The sequence below is a fragment of the Aptenodytes forsteri genome, unplaced genomic scaffold, assembly GCF_000699145.1.
Source record: "Aptenodytes forsteri isolate BGI_AS27 unplaced genomic scaffold, ASM69914v1 Scaffold256, whole genome shotgun sequence".
Taxonomy (NCBI): domain Eukaryota; kingdom Metazoa; phylum Chordata; class Aves; order Sphenisciformes; family Spheniscidae; genus Aptenodytes; species Aptenodytes forsteri.
Genome location: NW_008795021.1, coordinates 2605049 through 2624872, shown reverse-complemented (window position 1 = coordinate 2624872; position 19824 = coordinate 2605049). Strand labels below are relative to the sequence as shown.

The following is a 19824-nucleotide window of genomic DNA, read 5'->3' as shown; positions in this document are numbered from 1 at the left end:
CCATCCCTGGAGGTATTTGAAAGACGTGTAGATGTGGTGCTTAGGGACATGGTTTAGTGGTGGACTTGGCAGTGCTAGGTTAATGGTTGCACTTGATGATCTTAAAGGTCTTTTCCAACCTAAACAATTCTATTATTCTATATATTTCTCTTTGGCACAGTATACACTAGGATGCTTAAAAAGATCCAGCCCCTACTAATATATCTATACAGTTGCACCATGCCTGCCTTTTTGTTTTCCTTTTTTTCCCCCCTCTTATTTATTCCTAGCTGTTCAAACTCATTATCTTGTTGAAGTTTTTGTGATGATCTGTAAGACATATGTTAGTTTATAATACAGTTATAAATACTCTCTAATGCCTTTGAAAATGTTTTTTGCTGTCACTAGTTCCTTTAGTATGATTTTTTTTGGTTGTCCTCTTCACTGTGACTCACAATTTCTGATTTTTTTTTTCTTTGTAAGTTGGGTACCATTTCCTTAGAACAGAGAAATCTGTGTGCGACCCCCAGCCTCGTCAGGAAAACACGCTAATAATACTTAGTGTGGCTTTTATTCATCTTCTAAGTTTCTTGTGTTGCAAGCAATTGTTGTGTGTATTAGCAGTTAGCACAAGAGCAGTTGTACAGATTGGTACTGTTTGTATGCTTTGGTCTTGAGAGGTTAGTCAGTGGAGATGTGAGCAAATAAAACCGAGGAGCACAGCTTGAGGATTAGTTCATGTACAACAAGGTCAGCGTATCTGCAAAATGCAGCCCAGCAGCTGTGTTACACTTGTTCTGAGGTGCTTCGCTGCAGTAGGAATCAAAACATTTCAAGGATCTTCAGGATGTTTGCTGTCAGCTGGTCACTACCACCTAAACAAGATACAAAGCTGAACAGTTACCTGTTACCTACTCATAAATAGATAACAGAGAAGTTGGAGCTGTCGTTTAATCAATAAAGACCTGTCCTGATTTCATGTTGATTTTTCTAAGGTTTTTTTAGTAAGTCTGAAGTAATAGGTGTTTATATTGTGTGCCTTTAACAGTTATGTTGAATATCACCATTTACATTTAAAATAATGTACAGTAAAACAACTGTTTGCATCAGGTATGCAACGTATTGTGTTTCCAGTTCTTTTCAACCACGTAAAGGAATAGGTTATTGCATGTTTGTCTGCGTTATACTGTGGCTCATGGTCATTCAAAATTCAGTGAAAGAGAGCATGTTCTCAAAGTTCATACTGCATGACCTAGTTAATTCTGTCACATGCTGTTTAATATTTATAGTGGATATCAGCATATTAAGGGCTTTGACTGAGTGCACTGATGCATTAACATTTTCTTTAACTCTTGCTTTGGAGAGAAAAAGAAACTAACTACTAACAACCTATTTTCTCTTGAAACTTCTGAAGGATCTACCTAACTGTTCAAGTTACGCTAATCTTGAAACCTTTGTTATTTGCATGTTCCATAAATTAAACCCTTTTCCTTATTACATGGACTGGAAGGATGCCTCAGAAAGTGAAATATTAGTTAGTCTACAGAGTTTATGTAAACATTTTGCTGTTTGTAAATTAATCAGTATATTTTGATTTTGTAAATTGTTATACATACACTTGTACTATTACAACAACATAACATCCCAACAAAATAAGCAACACCAGTCTATAGCATAGTATATAATATTCTAAATTAAATGAGCTTTTTCAAGAAAAAAAAAATCATGTAAGACACCAGTTTTTATTCACAATTCAGGTCCTTTTTGTTAAATTTAATTATATAACATAATCTGCTGGCATGTACTGCAGGGATACAGAGAAATGAACAGAAGAGGCTGCACACATTTTCAATATATATTTCTAAATGAAAAAACATTACTCCAGTACTTGTACACAAATGCGTGTAGCTTAGTTGTAGCTAATTAATTTACCTTTACTCTCTCATTGCGTTCCAGGAAGGGGTCACTTTATGCCTTTAGAATTTTTATTGTAATTCATAGTCCTACATTTTTACTGAGAATGCATTTTTCGGTGCAAAGAGCTAGGAGAGATGGGCTTAACAAAATACCAGCCAGTAGTCGACAGAAAATGACTGTCATATGGTCTTTGAAAAGCTCTTCTAGTTTGGAATTACAACTTTCTATGCAAATGACAGGCTTTTAGATAGTCTAGCATTTGAGAATATTTGAAAACTTAATGGTACACGATGTAAAAGATTTATATTGGTCTAAATTCTGCATCTTTAGGCAGAATTTGTTTCAGCTGTAATGTTTCTGCAATAAGCAGCCATAAGAATAGTATACTTGGGAATTAGAAGACTGCTAGAAAAAGTAATTAAATGACACTTTCATTACTTTTTGGGGTATTTTTCCAGTCCCAAATACCATATATTTAATTTTATCACAAACTAAATATCCTATTTTTTTCCTGTTTTATTGAACGGGCAAACAGGGGTAGATGGTCCCCCTCCCTAGAGAGGAGACGACCTACTAGTCCCAGGATTCATATCCAGCATGCATCTCCGGAGGATGACAGGTACTAGTCAACTCCTCCCAGTTGAAAAGTGGCTTACTGCATCTTGCACTCTCAGAGGAGTATACTGAAATTTAAAAGTATGCATATATGTAGCAAGAGACTTACAACCTCCAGAAGCCCAAAATAAAACAGCAGCTTATATATCATCTCTGCATTTTGTTGAACTGTTATAAAGCACCTAGGAATTAATGTCTTTTCAAATTTTCTGTTTGCCTGAATGGTCACAAACCATGAAGTAAGATGTCTAATACAACAGAACATCATCTGTGTTCATGTTCTTTAGTCTGTTTTTACCTGCTTCTGTACATGTTGGTGGTGTTTTCACTGTGGTGCTTTATAATATGAGAAATATTTGTTGTAGAGCCTGTTCTTGTCTAGGTGTTTATTTTTATTTTTATTGGGTTTTTTTCCCTTTTTTAACAAACTGTTCCTAAGGGGAAAAAAACCCCCCACAAACTGGTATGTTGGAAGTCTTGGTAACACGTACTAGTTGATGTATGTAAAAATTGGCACTGTTCATAAATTCTGTCCTAAATCAGGATGGTCTCCATGGAGCAGGTTTTCCTAACAAGGTAGGTTTTGGTTAAAAACACCAGTGGTTTAAATAAATTTTTATGCTAAATACCACCTATGATTAATAGAAGCACCTTTGTTTTTTGAACTTTCTACTCAAATCAGTTTTGGTATTCCATTGCTTTGGCAGTAGTCATTTTTTTGGTATTTTTTTTCCAGATAGATCTGGGGTTTTTTTAAGCAGACATTATAATTTCTATTGAGATGCAAATTCAAAATTTTCCCTTCAAATTTTTTGTGTTACAGTAAATGACAGGATACAGATGGTTCATGTAAATAATCCATACATGTGTGAACTCTTATGAAGTTGCACTTAAAACTGGAAGACTGGTATCTGGATAAACCTCCGTTACTGTAGTGCTAATGCTTATCTTCTGCTGAAGTCTGTCCACAGCCCTTATATTTGTACTGTAATTTGTCATGTTTGCTTGATACTGGATGTATTCCACTAATACAAGGTGGGAAGAGTGTAATTCTGTTTGGATAGCATTTCTTTTTTTATTTGAGTAAATCAGCGTTATAAATTATAAAATTAAATTGTGAAACATTTATTTCAAAATTGTCCCTCCTTACAGATACTGCATTTCTAGAAATTTTGCCAACACATCCCTTTGATGGGACAGCTATTAATAGTTTACAAATGTACTTTGTATCTTTTAGGCATTTTTAACTAATTTTGCTTCCCATTTTTCAAGTCGATGGAAAGACTGTCTTTGACTTCAGTGGATCAGACTTGATAAAACCTTGTTGTCATTGAAGTGATTAGAATTAAATCATAATCATATCACATATCAGTGAAATGAGATTTTCATCTAAATACTGCCATCCTTAATGCAGAATTGTAAGCCTTTTGGTGTCAGCCAAAGTTTTGTGGAGAAAGACTGAAATCATCTAATACCTCTTAGCAAACATATTACAGCAACGCATGTGTAGGATATAGAATCTATTCTGGCAAAGATTTTGAGTTGGAGAAACAGCAGTCTAATTTTCTTAGTGAAATCAGTGCCTTCTTGTGCTTGGAAGTCTTGCAGGTAATCTGGTCACCAAATCCCAGTGATGCAGTCAGTTATGCATCAAGAAGGAGTTTAGGCTAACCCCAGTCCTGATGACTGCAGCCTCCCAGTTCCAGATTAAGAGAAGTTAGGAGAACACTGGGCTCTTTGCATTGCATGCCCAATACAAAATAATAGCCCACCTTGTGTGTAGAGAGAGTATCAGTGAGGGAATCACAGGTGCTTTACCTTTGTTTTCTACTCTTTAAGTTTGCATTCATTCTGATTATTTCCCATAGCTTTGGCAGTTGGCCAACACCACTCAGTTCTATAATTTATGGTTTTTTAAGATATGCTTGTATCAATTTGACAACTGATGAAGCGGTGTCAGGGAATGAGTGTCTGATGGATCAGCAGGGGTAATTAACTAACTGCTTATCACTGCTTTCAAATCATGTTTTCACAGATTAATTGACTTTGACCGATGTCATCTTACTCTTCATTTGAGTACATTCCAGATTTATCTCATTTTTTTGGTATTTTTTTTCCAGATAGATCTGGGGTTTTTTTAAGCAGACATTATAATTTCTATTGAGATGCAAATTCAAAATTTTCCCTTCAAATTTTTTGTGTTACAGTAAATGACAGGATACAGATGGTTCATGTAAATAATCCATACATGTGTGAACTCTTATGAAGTTGCACTTAAAACTGGAAGACTGGTATCTGGATAAACCTCCGTTACTGTAGTGCTAATGCTTATCTTCTGCTGAAGTCTGTCCACAGTACTTATATTTGTACTGTAATTTGTCATGTTTGCTTGATACTGGATGTATTCCACTAATACAAGGTGGGAAGAGTGTAATTCTGTTTGGATAGCATTTCTTTTTTTATTTGAGTAAATCAGCGTTATAAATTATAAAATTAAATTTGTGAAACATTATTTCAAAATTGTCCCTCCTTACAGATACTGCATTTCTAGAAATTTTGCCAACACATCCCTTTGATGGGACAGCTATTAATAGTTTACAAATGTACTTTGTATCTTTTAGGCATTTTTAACTAATTTTGCTTCCCATTTTTCAAGTCGATGGAAAGACTGTCTTTGACTTCAGTGGATCAGACTTGATAAAACCTTGTTGTCATTGAAGTGATTAGAATTAAATCATAATCATATCACATATCAGTGAAATGAGATTTTCATCTAAATACTGCCATCCTTAATGCAGAATTGTAAGCCTTTTGGTGTCAGCCAAAGTTTTGTGGAGAAAGACTGAAATCATCTAATACCTCTTAGCAAACATATTACAGCAACGCATGTGTAGGATATAGAATCTATTCTGGCAAAGATTTTGAGTTGGAGAAACAGCAGTCTAATTTTCTTAGTGAAATCAGTGCCTTCTTGTGCTTGGAAGTCTTGCAGGTAATCTGGTCACCAAATCCCAGTGATGCAGTCAGTTATGCATCAAGAAGGAGTTTAGGCTAACCCCAGTCCTGATGACTGCAGCCTCCCAGTTCCAGATTAAGAGAAGTTAGGAGAACACTGGGCTCTTTGCATTGCATGCCCAATACAAAATAATAGCCCACCTTGTGTGTAGAGAGAGTATCAGTGAGGGAATCACAGGTGCTTTACCTTTGTTTTCTACTCTTTAAGTTTGCATTCATTCTGATTATTTCCCATAGCTTTGGCAGTTGGCCAACACCACTCAGTTCTATAATTTATGGTTTTTTAAGATATGCTTGTATCAATTTGACAACTGATGAAGCGGTGTCAGGGAATGAGTGTCTGATGGATCAGCAGGGGTAATTAACTAACTGCTTATCACTGCTTTCAAATCATGTTTTCACAGATTAATTGACTTTGACCGATGTCATCTTACTCTTCATTTGAGTACATTCCAGATTTATCTTACAAATTGGCCCAATTTGCATATAAGGTGCAATCAAGAAGATCTATTTCTGAATACATTTCTTAAACATATGACTTATGCATTATTTCTAATTTTGATCATTTAAATTCCATTTTTGCAACATTGTGTTTATTGATAATGATTCATAACATAAATTTTAGTAAAGGTCTTGGCAAGATTGTTGTTATTCTGGAATTCGTTCACTTGCCATATCAGAAAAAGTGACTCCTTGATGTACCTAGACGAGATGAAGACATGGCTTTTTTGTTATTTCAGTGTTAAGAATTAACAAGTGTTTGGTTAGTATCATGTATTTCTTTAAGACATTTTAAAGAATAGCTTTTGGTTTGAATTTGATTGATAGCATCATTGCTGGGAGGTTTTGTGGTTTCTATATTAGAAATGAGTATTAGAAAGTCTGTCTAAAGTGAAAGACTTTCTGGTAACTGGAGAACTGTGAAACTGTGAAATTGTAAGCGATGATAAAAACAAGGAGAATGAAAGTTGAGCATTTAATGGTAGGTGGGAATTTTATTCAGACTGTTCTTTTTGAGAAGTCTGCATATAATTTCAGTGTATAACCAAGACTGGATAAAATAAGCCTTTTAAAAAATTAATTTTCATATACTTTCAGTTAAGAGAAGCAGTTTTTGGCAGTCATGCATGCATCTGTAAGAATGCTTGTCCAAGAGTCATCCTGAGGCCACCTGTGGAGCAAGTACGCTTCTGGTACTTTCACGAAGAGAACTTGAGGTGTGCCGTGCACTGTCAGTTGCAGGCTGGCCTGGGTGATCCTTTCCTGTCTTTCCAGCAACGCTATGTGACTTGATCAGGGAGGCAGTTTTGCAAGACGAATTGAAGTGCTAGGAATGAGTGTGAGGAGCTACCAAGCTTTCAGAGTAGCTGTGACCTCCCAGCTCACATACCATGTAGATCCAGCCTTTCAGAAATCTTCAGGAAAAATCAGGAAGTATTGAACGTGACGTTCTTGATGGCTTTAAGGCTATCTAAATGAACAGACTCACTGCAAACCACTGAGGTCTCTTGTACAAGCCAGTAATAAGTCATTTTAAATGTTAGACACTGAATTTTATAAAAATGTTATTTTGTCACCTTAGGAATAGTAATTTTTAATTTTGATAGGAATATTAGCATATTTCTGTGTGTAGATTTTGTTTACACTCAACAGTGCTAAATATTTTGAGGCACATGGGTCTTTGGAACATGAACTGTGAATAGCTTGTCTGTATATAAAATAATACATAGTGCTTGTCTATATACATAACAGGGCCTCATTGATCAGTGATTTGGTGTGACAGTTGGTAGATTTATGACCTTAAAGAGAAATTTTAGCATTTCCTCACCATAATGGAGGTATATATGCAAATTTATTACATACCCTAGACTATTATTGGACTGCAAATTGTGCTGAGTTTTCTCATTAAAAGCCAAATTTGATATTTGAAAAAAATCTTACATTGATACACCTTATCAAGAAAAAAAATGTTTTTACCATATATTCCATAAAAAACTAATAATAAACTGACAAGCTAATAATGTTTATGCCAAATTGAAAGCTGTGAACAAATTCTGAGGTTCTTAAACAGCTTCAGCAGAAATGAACATAATATAGAAATTAAGAAATATTCTGAATTTTATTTGAATTTAAAAAAAAACAGCTGAGTCAGTTATTCTACTTTGTTATTGAATTGTTGTTAATTATTACTGTAGCAGACAGGCTGGCAACAGAATATGAAGTTTTCATCAAAATACATGAAATTATGAAATTGACTTGCATTTTCAGGAGAATTTCACAGTATAAGGACAAAATACACATTTTTCAAATTCCTAAGGGAAGATGTTCTGTATAGGTTTATATATTAATCTAATGAACAATACTGTAGATTAATTCTCAAGAAGGATAATGGCAACTATTAAGCCACAGTACTGCCGTTCAGCATGTAGAGTATAAAGGTTTTTAAAAATATTGTTGTGGGTTTCATTCTTTATTGCATCTTAGAATGTTGATATTATGTCTAAAAATTTTAACATTTCCTTAAAGTGTATGGATTAAATCAACAGAAGGGGAAATGAGAAATATAGCCTTTCTCAGCAGATAGTGCCCTAATGCTTTTGGTTTATATATTTGACTGCATGTCTCCACCTTCACTGCATGTGACCATCTCTCTGTTTCTGCTCATTCTGTCCAAATTCACATCCATGTTTCCAAATTTTGTGAAGAACAAGGACGCTGGAGTCTTGCATTCCAAAACAGGACAGTGTAGACCACCTAAGTGCTAAACCTGGAGCAGCACAGAGGTATCCTTATTTACTCAAATCATAGTTCCAAGTAAATGAGGTATTGGTTATAGTATATTCTTCATATGCTCTGCATAATACTTTCACATATTTAGTTTTTTCTCTTTTTATGTGTAAGTACATATATGCATGTATTGTTCATAGATAATATTTAATCCCCTATAAAGTACATTTAAGAGGTAAATTTGAGTATGACATGAGTGTTCTTATCCCCAGTGCACTCTTCATACATTGTATATGGGCATGAAAGAACGCCTACATGTAAATATGTACCTGCCAATGCCCACAGTGTGCTGAAGCCGAGCCAGGACTGAGAGCACTGTAGTAGGCAGTTGAGCTATATGGAACTGTATACAGCATCATCTTAGCAAGAGGAAGGAAACAGAAAGGAAATTATGATTTTAAACGTATTTCTAATGTGTGCTGCTTGCAAGGACAGCACAGAGAGCAGAGAAGTAAGTGTATTCAGCTCACTAGTGCTATATATTACTTTGCCACTTTTCACAGGAAAGCATGTCCTACTCTCAGCTTTTCCATCCTACAAAGAGTAGTCACTATGTGCTCTTTTTCTCCATTGCATGTAATGTCACAGTCTAAGCAAGTGATATAAGGAGTAAGAGGAAAATAAGCCCCATAACCAACGAAACAGAAAATGAAGAGGGTGACATCATTTGAATGATAATGCTGCTGCATTCAGTGGATCTAACCATAACTTTAAATACTTTGCTAACCTTAGGTTTTAAGTAAAGCTGCAGCATTTAATATGTGTTTCTCTGTGTATCCACCTTGTATTTGTCCTGGTAAAGAAAAAAATGTAAAAGTAATGAGAATAAACAAAAAATAAATCTGGAGAAAATAGTTTGAGGACAAAGGGGATTTTAATTTTTAATCTGAGATATTATTTTTTGGTAAGAAGATACATTCTTTTAAAACCCAGAAAGCATCAGGTAATGAGCTCTGCTCACGCAGAAAAACATTTTGTATTTTGCTGCAGTATTTTCTTTGTCACAATATAATGCTCATCAAATATTGCAGTAGGTACAATTCATGAAAATCCACTGTGATTATATTATTTGGGTATAATTTGGTGTTACAGCTGTTTAGGTGTCTTCCAGTTCAGACACTGGATTACTCTTTATAACCACAAAGGTTTAAAAGGAAAATATATCTTTTTAAATATTATTTTTATCTATTTGTAATTCTTTTATAGCTTAATATATGACATTGATTATATTGTTGCAAGTTCTTATACATGTTTCTTGCACTGCTGTAAGATGCAAGTTAGGGTTTGTCAACATTTCTGGTCTATCAATGAATAATCATCACTCCCTGTTTTTGACCACTCCTGAAAAACACTATGTACTTTTTTTTCTAAAAAGCTAATATATATTGATGATTATCAGAGATTTAAAATTATAAATCCTAATTTGTAAATGCTGACATTACTGTGGATAGTAATGGAAATTTTGGAACACACAAGACTTGCAGAGATTTTCATAGTATATTTATAGTCCTGGGTCATAACGGTGAAACATGCTTTACCTTCGTTCTTACATTTATTGACTCATATTACTGTTCATTGTTCTTATTTACTATCAGAGTAAATGCTTAGATTGTCAGAGGTATCTAGTGCCTCACTATCCAAATTGCCTCACTATCCAAATGTCAGATGAATTCTATGAAAGATTTATGTGGGAAAGGAGCAAAGGAATGAAATAAACTTCTAACTTATTTATACTGACTAGAAAAAAATAGAATTGTTTTAAACTGTTTCTCAAAAACTTTAACAAGTTCTAATACAATAGGATTTTTGAGAAACCAAGTTTTTAGTAATACAGTGACAGCATTATTTAAATTGATATGATGCAGTATTTGTTTTGCTTTTGAAATTTAGTTTTAAAAGCAATTTTTAAAGTTTACATTTGAATAGTATTTTCTGGTCCTTTCTGCAACATTTGTTTCCTGCTGTCTACTCTGCATTTGTTTTTCATGCTGTCAAGAGAGGACTGAGAGGCCTCTGAGGAGGCATTGTTTCTAATCACATACAGACTGTGAAGTGGGAACTAGCTGCACTGTTCAGTCAGGTTTAATGTTATCATCTCCCCTGTTTTGGTACCTCATAACTTTCACACCATCAGCCTTAATCAAACCTAACCAGGGCCATGTGTCTTAAACCTCGAGCCTGTTCATTAAGACAGTTGTCACTTTTTCACGTCAACTTTTTCTGTCAACCATTTTTGTTACTAGCTTTACAATACATTACTAAATATATAATCTTCATATTTTTGTATTCTTTTTCTTCTTTGTTTATTTCTTTTCTGACATGTCATTTCACAGGCAGTCCAGAAAAGTGGAAAGATATAGCAGCCAAAAACAAACTAGGAAAGGCTCCGCAACTGAAACAGAAAGGTAGGATTGCTGATCAATGAGTAAACACATCTTATAATCAATCTGATTCCAGTGTTTGGAATATACCTCTAATACAGCTTTTAAAATAGAAAATCTGTGACAGTACCAAAAGCTATGTTGTTGTAATTTACAGTATTATTTACTTTGTATCCATATTATTAGCACTGCTTGCTGTGTTGCATACATATGGAATTTTTCTGGCATTCTCCATCATTGCAGATAAACTCAATGGTCAAGACATACATTTTATGAGCTGAAATCTGAGACCCGTTGCCACTATATTGATCTCTGTAAGGGGAAATTTGGAAATGGCTAGCATATTTCATTAGTATGGGACTAAACTTTTTCTGTGCTTTACCACTGATCTTTTTCAAAAAATCTCTTCTATTTTACAGTAAGTTTGAGGATGAGAAAAATATATTAACAGATTAATAATTCAAGATGTCTCTCATCAAATTAATTTCACTTTATAATGTAAAAATGTTAAGTTACACATTTAAATATGTATAGAAAATTTTATAATCTATCATTACATAAAGTTAATATAAACACTGGGACTTTAACCTTTGTATTCGTTGAATTTTTTGTACTTGTATTATCATTGTAACTTTTAGCTTTGATGCTACAGTAGTACAGAGTTATGTATTCAAATTCTTAAGAAAAAGTGGGAAATAAAAAGATATATACTAAATCATAAGTGCATCTAATTGAGTTTTAAACCCTGTGTATTAGCTGAAATAAGAGCAGGGAGGAGAGGAAATATCCTGCCGTGTCAGAAACAGATTTATGTTATCTTGATTAGCAGAGGAGCAATGTACATCTGTTTACATTGTGAGGGTTGAAACACTTCCATGAACAACACAGACACATTTTTATTTTAATGAAAATGCACATTATGTAGCAAAACTTTTATTTTATTTTACTGCTTCAAGTCCCAGATTATCGTTCCTGATCCAAAAGCAATGGTTACATTTTTCTTGGTTTTGACGATTCTGTTGTCACAACAGCCCAGTTGCTTTTTCAGTTTAGACCAAAGAAATTACCTAAACGGTGGCTGAAATCCTTGCTGTGTTTAAACCAGGGACAGTTTTGCCATTGAGATCACTAAAGCCATTTTTTCCCTGTTTTTTTCTAACTTCTGAAGAGTAAGAGGAGCCACTGGGACTGAGGTCCAAGGGGCTCACAGTTCTTGATAACCGTTCAGACTATATGGTTAGAAAGCTTGGCATGAAACTGGGAAGGAAGATAAGGTGGGAAAGACATATGAAGTAAATGGGAGGGGAAAAAATAGAAACATAAGTAGAAAGTATGGTAACAGAAAGGATAAGGAAGGGAAAGAAAATATAAGAGATTCTGATGGCAAAAGGGCAGAGCAAAGAAAGTGAGAGACACTGGCAGAGTACAAAAGGAAATCCCACAACACTTGCAATTGGACAAATCAGAGTATCTGTATATGTGTTTACATTTCAAACCTGATATTTCAGTGTGTGAACTGGGGGCATCTTTCTTCTACAGATGTTAAGATCACTGCACAGGTCAAAAGCATATACCTCAATAAATCCTGTTTACACTAATTAGTGTTTTACACTAATCTCAATATATGGAAGGTGTAAATCATAATCTTGAAATACTTAGAATTTCAGATATTGTAGGTGATAACAGGAACTGATTTGCAGGGACTGTGATTATGAGGTGTTATGCTGAATACATCAGTAGCACATGGGCTCCATCTCTAAGGATAAGCATGTAGTTATACCTATGAAGAAGAGGCCTTTTTAAGGCTTGGGCAATGTGTTTCTCTGCTTGAAATGACCTGCCCAGGTCTGAAATTTTAAGATTTTTTTTTTCTGGATAATTCAAAGCTTCTTTTTTTTTGGAACATATGATTGAGGATTTATGCATGTATATGAGAAAGTGTGAGTCTGGAGGTCACTGTGAAATATTGCTAGTGTCTATATACAGAATTTATATGGGATTTAATGGATTGGAAGTTGATACTTCAGTCATTGCTGTGCTGAGATAAATTTGGCATTGGTATGGTAATGATTGTAGTCACTACCTAGTGCTAGTGGTTGGGGGGGTGTTAGTTTGATTTTTTTTTTTCTTTTTTTTTTTGAAGAAATGTGGAAAAAAAAAATCTGGTTGTTTTTTTTCCCCTGAAGTTAAGTAAAGTTACCAAAAGTATGAGTCCACATAGCAACATTTTCTTTCCAGAAGGGAAAAGCCAGCTCTGATTTCTAATGATCTTAAGAGTGATGAACCCAGTGCAACAAGAGCATAGGGAAACATGATTTGTGCTGCTTCTTTTTACGTCTCCATGGCACATGGTGTAGGTTTCTGTTTCCATAAAATGATTCACTGCTATTAGATGTGAGACACAAATGTCTACGTAAGTCTGAGTGCTGTACTTTAGTATTTCATCATAGATATAATGTTGCACTAGTGCCAGAAAGTTTTGATAATAGGACAGGCGATTAACTTTCTTGTCAAATGGCAAATATAACTCAAGACTATTTCTTGCTCAAATATCCATTTCTGTCTTAGATTCGGTCTTTATTTTGCAATTTGCAGATCTTGTCTACTATTAGCTAAGCAGATTACTGGAATAAGATATCAGCATGCTATTAGCTTCGCTATAAAGCCTTTCAACATGCTATATAAGATTAAATTCTCTATGTGATAGCTTAGGAAATGTACATAAAAGGGAAAAAGCAAACCTTTTCAGGATAGTTTACAGAACCTAACAGTTCTCTTAATAATTTGATGAGATAGATAAGCCTTTAAGATGGGATTCGGTAAACTCTTCTGAAGGACTAAAACTGATTACATGAAAATCAAACATTTTCTGTGCTTGTATGAATGAGCAAAACTGTGGTAAAAATTGGTTCATCCCAACCCTAAAATGCTTTCTTTCAGCCCTAACTGCTCACCCCAGAAATGCCTGATTTGATGTTACCTGTCATATATGTTACAATACATACAGTCTTTAACTGTACCTGCTACATTTTACATAGGACCCTGTGCCAGAGGTGCGCTGGATTGGTGATGCTCTCTTATTCTTAGTTTCTCTTTATAGTTCCATGTTTTATTTAGTATTTGCCACTGAGGCATCAGTCTGAAGAGAAAGGAATTTGAGTTTTCTTGTGTGCAGGCAGAGCTAGAACCTGCAGGATTCCCCTGTAAACCATCGCCAGTTGAATTAATAGGTTTGCTACCTATAATTACTACCTAATAGTGTTACCTTCCTCTGTGAGGAACCAGGAGATGAGATACACACGTATGTGTTTGTGGCAGTCTCATTGCTTACCAGGTATCATTTCTCTCCCAAATTCCTCTCTTCTCCATACTTATCTCACTTCTGTCTCATTTCCTCAGTCATACACTAGCTTTCGTCTCCCATGCTCGTTCCTTTTTGTCTCATTCTCCTGATCAGCCATTTGCAGACTACTTCCTTTCAGCAACTGATCTTTCTTCTAGGCCAGCAAGTCCTTAACTCCATTCTAGTTTTTCTGCAGTTCCCTCTTAGCTCTATTCTTAATTTGCACTCCCAAGTAGCATATTCGTCTCAATGTAATACCCCGTCTAATGCAAATCTTAAGCCTAATTTGTCTTCATTTTAGTTAGGCAGATCCTCTATCTTTCTCTAGTGGAAGGGGACAGGTGTGTAAAAAGGGTATTACTGAAAGAGCAGGAGGTAAGTTTCTGAGTTTCAGGTAAAGTGTCTGTTCTGTAATGGCAGGACAGGCTCTCCTAGTGCTTCACTGGGCTCTCAGATAAATTCCAGGATATTTAGCCTCTAAAATGAGAAAAATCAGCACTGAGAACACGATGGCTTTGTTAGATTGCAGCATTCATTCATAGTAAAAGCAAGCAAGCACTTTCTGGCACAGAGTGGGATCCATATTTACCTTATGGATGTTATGATGTTTAAACATCTGATAAACCAGATACTTAAAAGCTGATTGCATGCAATAGTTGGCATGGATTACTTTTACAGTCAGCATGGAGAAACAGGCATTTTCAGAACTCAGCTCATCTTCATTATCGTAAGCATCTCTTAGAATTGGGGGAATCAGTCTCTGAAAGAATGTTACAGTTATCACCAGGGCAAGGCCGGAGTTAAGCTAAAGAAGCGTTAGTGTTTAAGAGGGAAAGTATAGCAAGGGCAACAGAATCTTGGTTTTATTGCATTGTGGCTGGACTTCCACATAAACTGTTACTGATGAAATGGCTTTGAAACGAAACCTGATTGTTATCCTTGGTAGGCATCTGCATGTTACCTCATATATACTTTTTTTTTAAGATGACTTTTCAGTGTATGATAGTCATATGAACTAGACAGTCCCTTGGTTACTTCGGCTGTATCTTGTGGGAGAGTTGTGCTGGGTGTGTGAAGGGAGACTTCATAAGTCTGCAGAAATTTAAAAAAACCCAAACAAACCAAAAACCCCACAATGAAATGATGTCACAGGAAATTGAAATTTCTGAACAGCCGATACAGTAGTATCATTTACAAAATGCTGCACTGTTGGGAAACCAAGGAAGAGTAAAAAGGCACAGTTAGAATACTTTGTCACTCTCCAAAATGGAAATGTTTCAGGTTATCTTATACTTGCAGTGTATACAATTATTAAACTACTAATAACTATGCTTTATTATACTAACACGATTAATCATTTTACTGCATATTTTAATTATATTTTCATTTGAGTTCCTTCAGAACTGTATTTCTGTTTTAGGGCTTACAGCAGAAAGATACTTAAATAAAAGTCCTTATTTGAAACTCCTAAGGAAACCAAGAGAATTACATATACGTGCTTACATATTGTCCTTTTTTAGGACACTAATTGAAATCCAGTTAATATTGTTAATAAAGATAAAAGGTATGTTTTAGAAACAGAAATGCTTTGTGGTAAAACTAGGTATGCATAGCCTACTCTGTGCTAGTACCTATGTCATACGTGTTGTTAGCTTGTGTTTGCTGTGTTTAAGATGCAGCTAGCGTTTTGGCCAACTGTCCGCTATAAGCAGTGCAGTTCAACAGTTCCACAATTAGGGTCATGTGTATCTGCAGTGGCGAGTGTTCTGCAGTTCATCATTTTGAAAATGGATTTGCATTCAGAATTAATAACTTTGATCTGAAACGTCAACCCTGGTCCTGCAGCCAGGATTTGCAATGTTCTTTGGTGGAGGGGGGCATGGGAAGGTGTGCCTGGAGCTAACAACTGAACAGTTTCTTTTTGGCCCTGATGTTTTAGGGGTCTGCTACCATGTCTTTCTAGAAGGGGACTTCCAACCCCACGAACGACTGAACAGCCAGTCATTAGGGGAAAACATCACACTCGCTCAAGGTCGAGTGAGCACTCTAGTATCAGACCCTTATGCTCTGTACATCACCTAGCGCCCGGAGGGTCGGCGCCACCTTCTCCACTTCTGACAAGGTTGCTATTATGTGTACAGCACAGCTTTCATGTTCTGCCTCCCAGGTGTCAGTGTGGTGTTGTACTTTCCTGAGCATACATGGCGCGTTCACTCATTCTGGCACTGTAGATTATCCTCTCTTCATGGTATTTACACTTCTCCCATATCCTTTATGCCACCTATCTTCACCATCCAGATGGAACTTCTTGCTGTTGAACTTAAATAGTTATGCAATGTAAGAGTGAAAAATCGGCTGTGTTTTGTCCTTCCATTGTTGTGTTTTGTTCTGTATCCATATGAAAATTATCAAAGTATTTTTCTTAAACACTGTGCAGGAAACCACGTGCTGTTCACGCAACTAACTGATCTTATAGGCTAACAGAAAGTCAGTTGATCTATGTAGTGTGGAAACCAACAGTATTTTGAACTTGCTTAGATGTGTAACTTAAAATTGCAAATTATCTACGTGCAACCTTAGTGTAGTTGATAAACAGTGCTTATCCACTATAGTGAGTGTGATGTTACTGTAACTGGTAAGGGCATTTAATAGTAAGCTCTCCCTCTCAGTGGTCTGCTTCTTCTCATCTTTGTTTTACTTTCTTAAATTTTTTCCCTAGTTATTAGAGGTGGCCCTATTTATTTTAAATGCAAACTTACCAGCGTTCCAAAGGTGTTTGATGTGTTACACTCAGATGCTGTATCTATGTATAAGAAATCAAGTAGCCAAGGTGCTCTGAAATAGTGCTAGCTAGAATTCCGCCAAAGGGGTTTAGGATATTTACTTAGGTAAGAATATTAAAAATCTTGTACATTCTTTGCGCGTGCACACACACGCACCCCCTCAATAACAAGGTTAAAGGTCTTTTTCCTTCTTTGAGTTCAGGGAAAAACAACACGTTATCCCACGGGAATAGATACTTGCTGTCCAGTTCTCTGTGGCCTTCTGCAATTACTGCATCAGCACAAAGGGAATACAAAAGTTAATAAAATACAGAGGTGGCATTTTCTATTGCCCTTATACCAGTGCAGGAGAACATACATAAATTGTGAGTCATAATCATAAATAGTTCTTAGAAAACTGCTTTTTGTTCAGTGGTTTTTGAGTAGTACTTTATTAAAAAAAACCAAAACAACAAAACAAAGGAAAACATTTCTCCTTAGTTGAAGGTAGTTAGAGAAATTAAACATAAGGCCTTGTAAATTTACTAGGTATCCAGACCTGAGTATGTGCATATGGCACACACCAAATGCAAACTTCTTCAAACCCATCTTCAGTATATGCAACTTAATATGTGTTTAAAGTTCAGAATATAAAAATTCTCTTCATTTGGGTTATTTGACTTTTATCTTCATTTCATTTGCAGAATACATCAACAAGGAAGTCCCACACAGTCTCCTCCTGCAGACACATCCTTCAGCAGTCGCAGGGGAAGACAGCTACCGCAAGTTCCAGTAAGAAGTGGCAGTATAGAGCAAGGTATCAAATAATGAGCTTATGATAGCTCAAACTCTTTGATTTCTTACCTTTTTTTACTTAAAGTCTACTTTCATACCTACGTGTTCAATGCTACAATTGTACCAATAAAGCAATAGAAGAGAATGAAAGCATATTTGTAGTCTCAGAAATCCAGTAGAGTTTGACCGGTGGATTATTACACATGGTTTAATTGCCTTAATTTTCTAGTACCCTTTTATGTTTGTCTGCTTTAAAATTTCTATTAGAGTCGTGGTAGTTTTCAACAAATATCTACTTTGTATTCAGCTAAAGAAATCAGGGGCAAAGATTTTGACAACATTCTGACAGTCTTTTTCATTTTATGGTTTATATTAATTGTTGTGCATTGTTAAAATAGATTAATAATAAATATCACAAATCTGGTTTTCTTCTGGAGTTCATAGTTTAGTGATTAAAGAATGAAAATAGTCACCATGAGAAATGTAAAAGCACAGGTCATCAGCTCTTTCTTAAGAATAAACTGATCAGGCAAAGAGTGCTGCTCTTTTCTGAAAAAGACAATGTAGACCTAGTGGTTGTGGAAAATGTTTTTTACATACTAATATCAAATAAGTATGAATATTGCTGTTTCCTTTTCTAGCAACATACTGCACACAAAGTATGAGCTATTATGGTAAAATGAAATGGCACAATGGATATTTGCACATTCAGGTTTTCTTCTGCATTTAAAAAGCCTGTTTTCTCATTGACTACAAGCAACAACTGAGATTGCCATGTACCACAAGGTTTTCTTCTACGTGGAAATTAAAGAAATGCTTCTAATGATGAAATATTGTAGTGCTTTACAGAACTGTTGGCAGACTGCTTTCTTTAGTAGGTAATGTTGCTGACCATGACCTTATCATGATAGATTACCATAGGGTTTTTTTGTATGATGGCTTATATTAGCATGCAATCAGCTTACATTAATTTAATGGCTTTAGCTGTGATGGCATACTACACCTTCAATTAACACATATGAAAATGTATTCTTGTTTTATACATGTGTTTATTTTGAATGATTAATATACTAATACAAGTGAGTTTTATTCATTTTGAACTTTACAGTCGAGTCCTCTCATTTTGCTTTGTAGTGAATCTAGGACTGTCCGGATTATAAACTAGTTACAAACTACATTTACAGCTTCTATTTCTGCATATTAGTAAGTTGGGAGCTTTTTAGGGAAATGTAATAAGTAATGAATTTCAAATTTCTTTCATGTTTCTTCTGCAATTTCAGAACTTGGTGCAATATATAACGATGAATCAGCTTTTAATTTATTTTAAGTTGGCTTCCCTTTGGATATTCATCTATCATCTTTCTGCTGTTCTTGATAACTGGTGTGTTGAGAATAAAATACTAGTTTATGTTTTGTTAAAGACATTGGAAATGAATGTAGAACTTAACATGAAAATGAGTAGAAATGGGATGTATACAGAAGAGGAAAGAAAAAATGAAAGTTGAGCAGAAGGCTAAAGCTACTCTAGGTTTAGAAAGTTGTTGATACCGTGAACATCTGTAAAGTAAAGCTGTTTCACTGAGCTCTCATTTACACTTGTGGTTGATATGCTTGCGTCTTATGTATAAAATGTACAAGTAGGATGCGACATGTCATTTACTTTGTTGTTATATATCATACTGCCTATGTCAATATGGCTGTATTACAGTACATGGAAACAAAGGCTAAAGAGATTTCCTTCTCTACATAGTACTTTGGTTTTGTCTAAGTGACTGGCTTGTCCTTTTGGAGGGGAGGTTTTCTGATTTTACCCATGTTTAACACTTTGTTCAAGCTGAGAATATATTTGCAGAGAAGTACTAAAATGAATAGATTTTATAAAATATTTTTAAATGGTTTTGTCAGTATCTTCTGAAATAAATATGATAGTACGTATAAACTTTATACTACTGTAAGAAATTAAATTCAGTGAGGCTATAAGACCATAGCATTTGCTCTGATTTACAGTATCAAATTTTAATATCAGTTTCACCTCTTTAATCCTTTTCAAATGCGTATCAGGGTCAAATGGAGTGACTAGAAGTGATCTGACCCTAATGTAAGATTGAATCCAAAGCATACTGAGGTCTGTAAAAGATTTCCATTAACTGTACTTGGAACTGAATTGTGTCCTTAATGATTTAAATTCACAGTCAGCATGGATATAGAAGATGTCAAAGTCTAGTGCAAT

General features: G+C 35.1%; 1 protein-coding gene across 4 annotated transcripts in view; it reads left to right on the top strand.

The window, feature by feature from the left end:
* The window catches only part of RIMS1 (regulating synaptic membrane exocytosis 1), a 207631-nt gene that overhangs the window by 86015 nt on the left and 101792 nt on the right, over positions 1–19824 (top strand). For 2 of the 4 annotated variants that reach the window (XM_019471127.1, XM_019471126.1), the window contains exons 15-16: positions 10647–10718; positions 17504–17616. In XM_019471127.1, the coding sequence (XP_019326672.1) occupies positions 10647–10718; positions 17504–17616 (185 nt within the window). Of the gene's footprint in view, positions 1–2431; positions 2516–10646; positions 10719–17503; positions 17617–19824 lie in introns of all 4 variants that reach the window. The other 2 variants (XM_019471125.1, XM_019471128.1) reach the window with 2 other exon arrangements.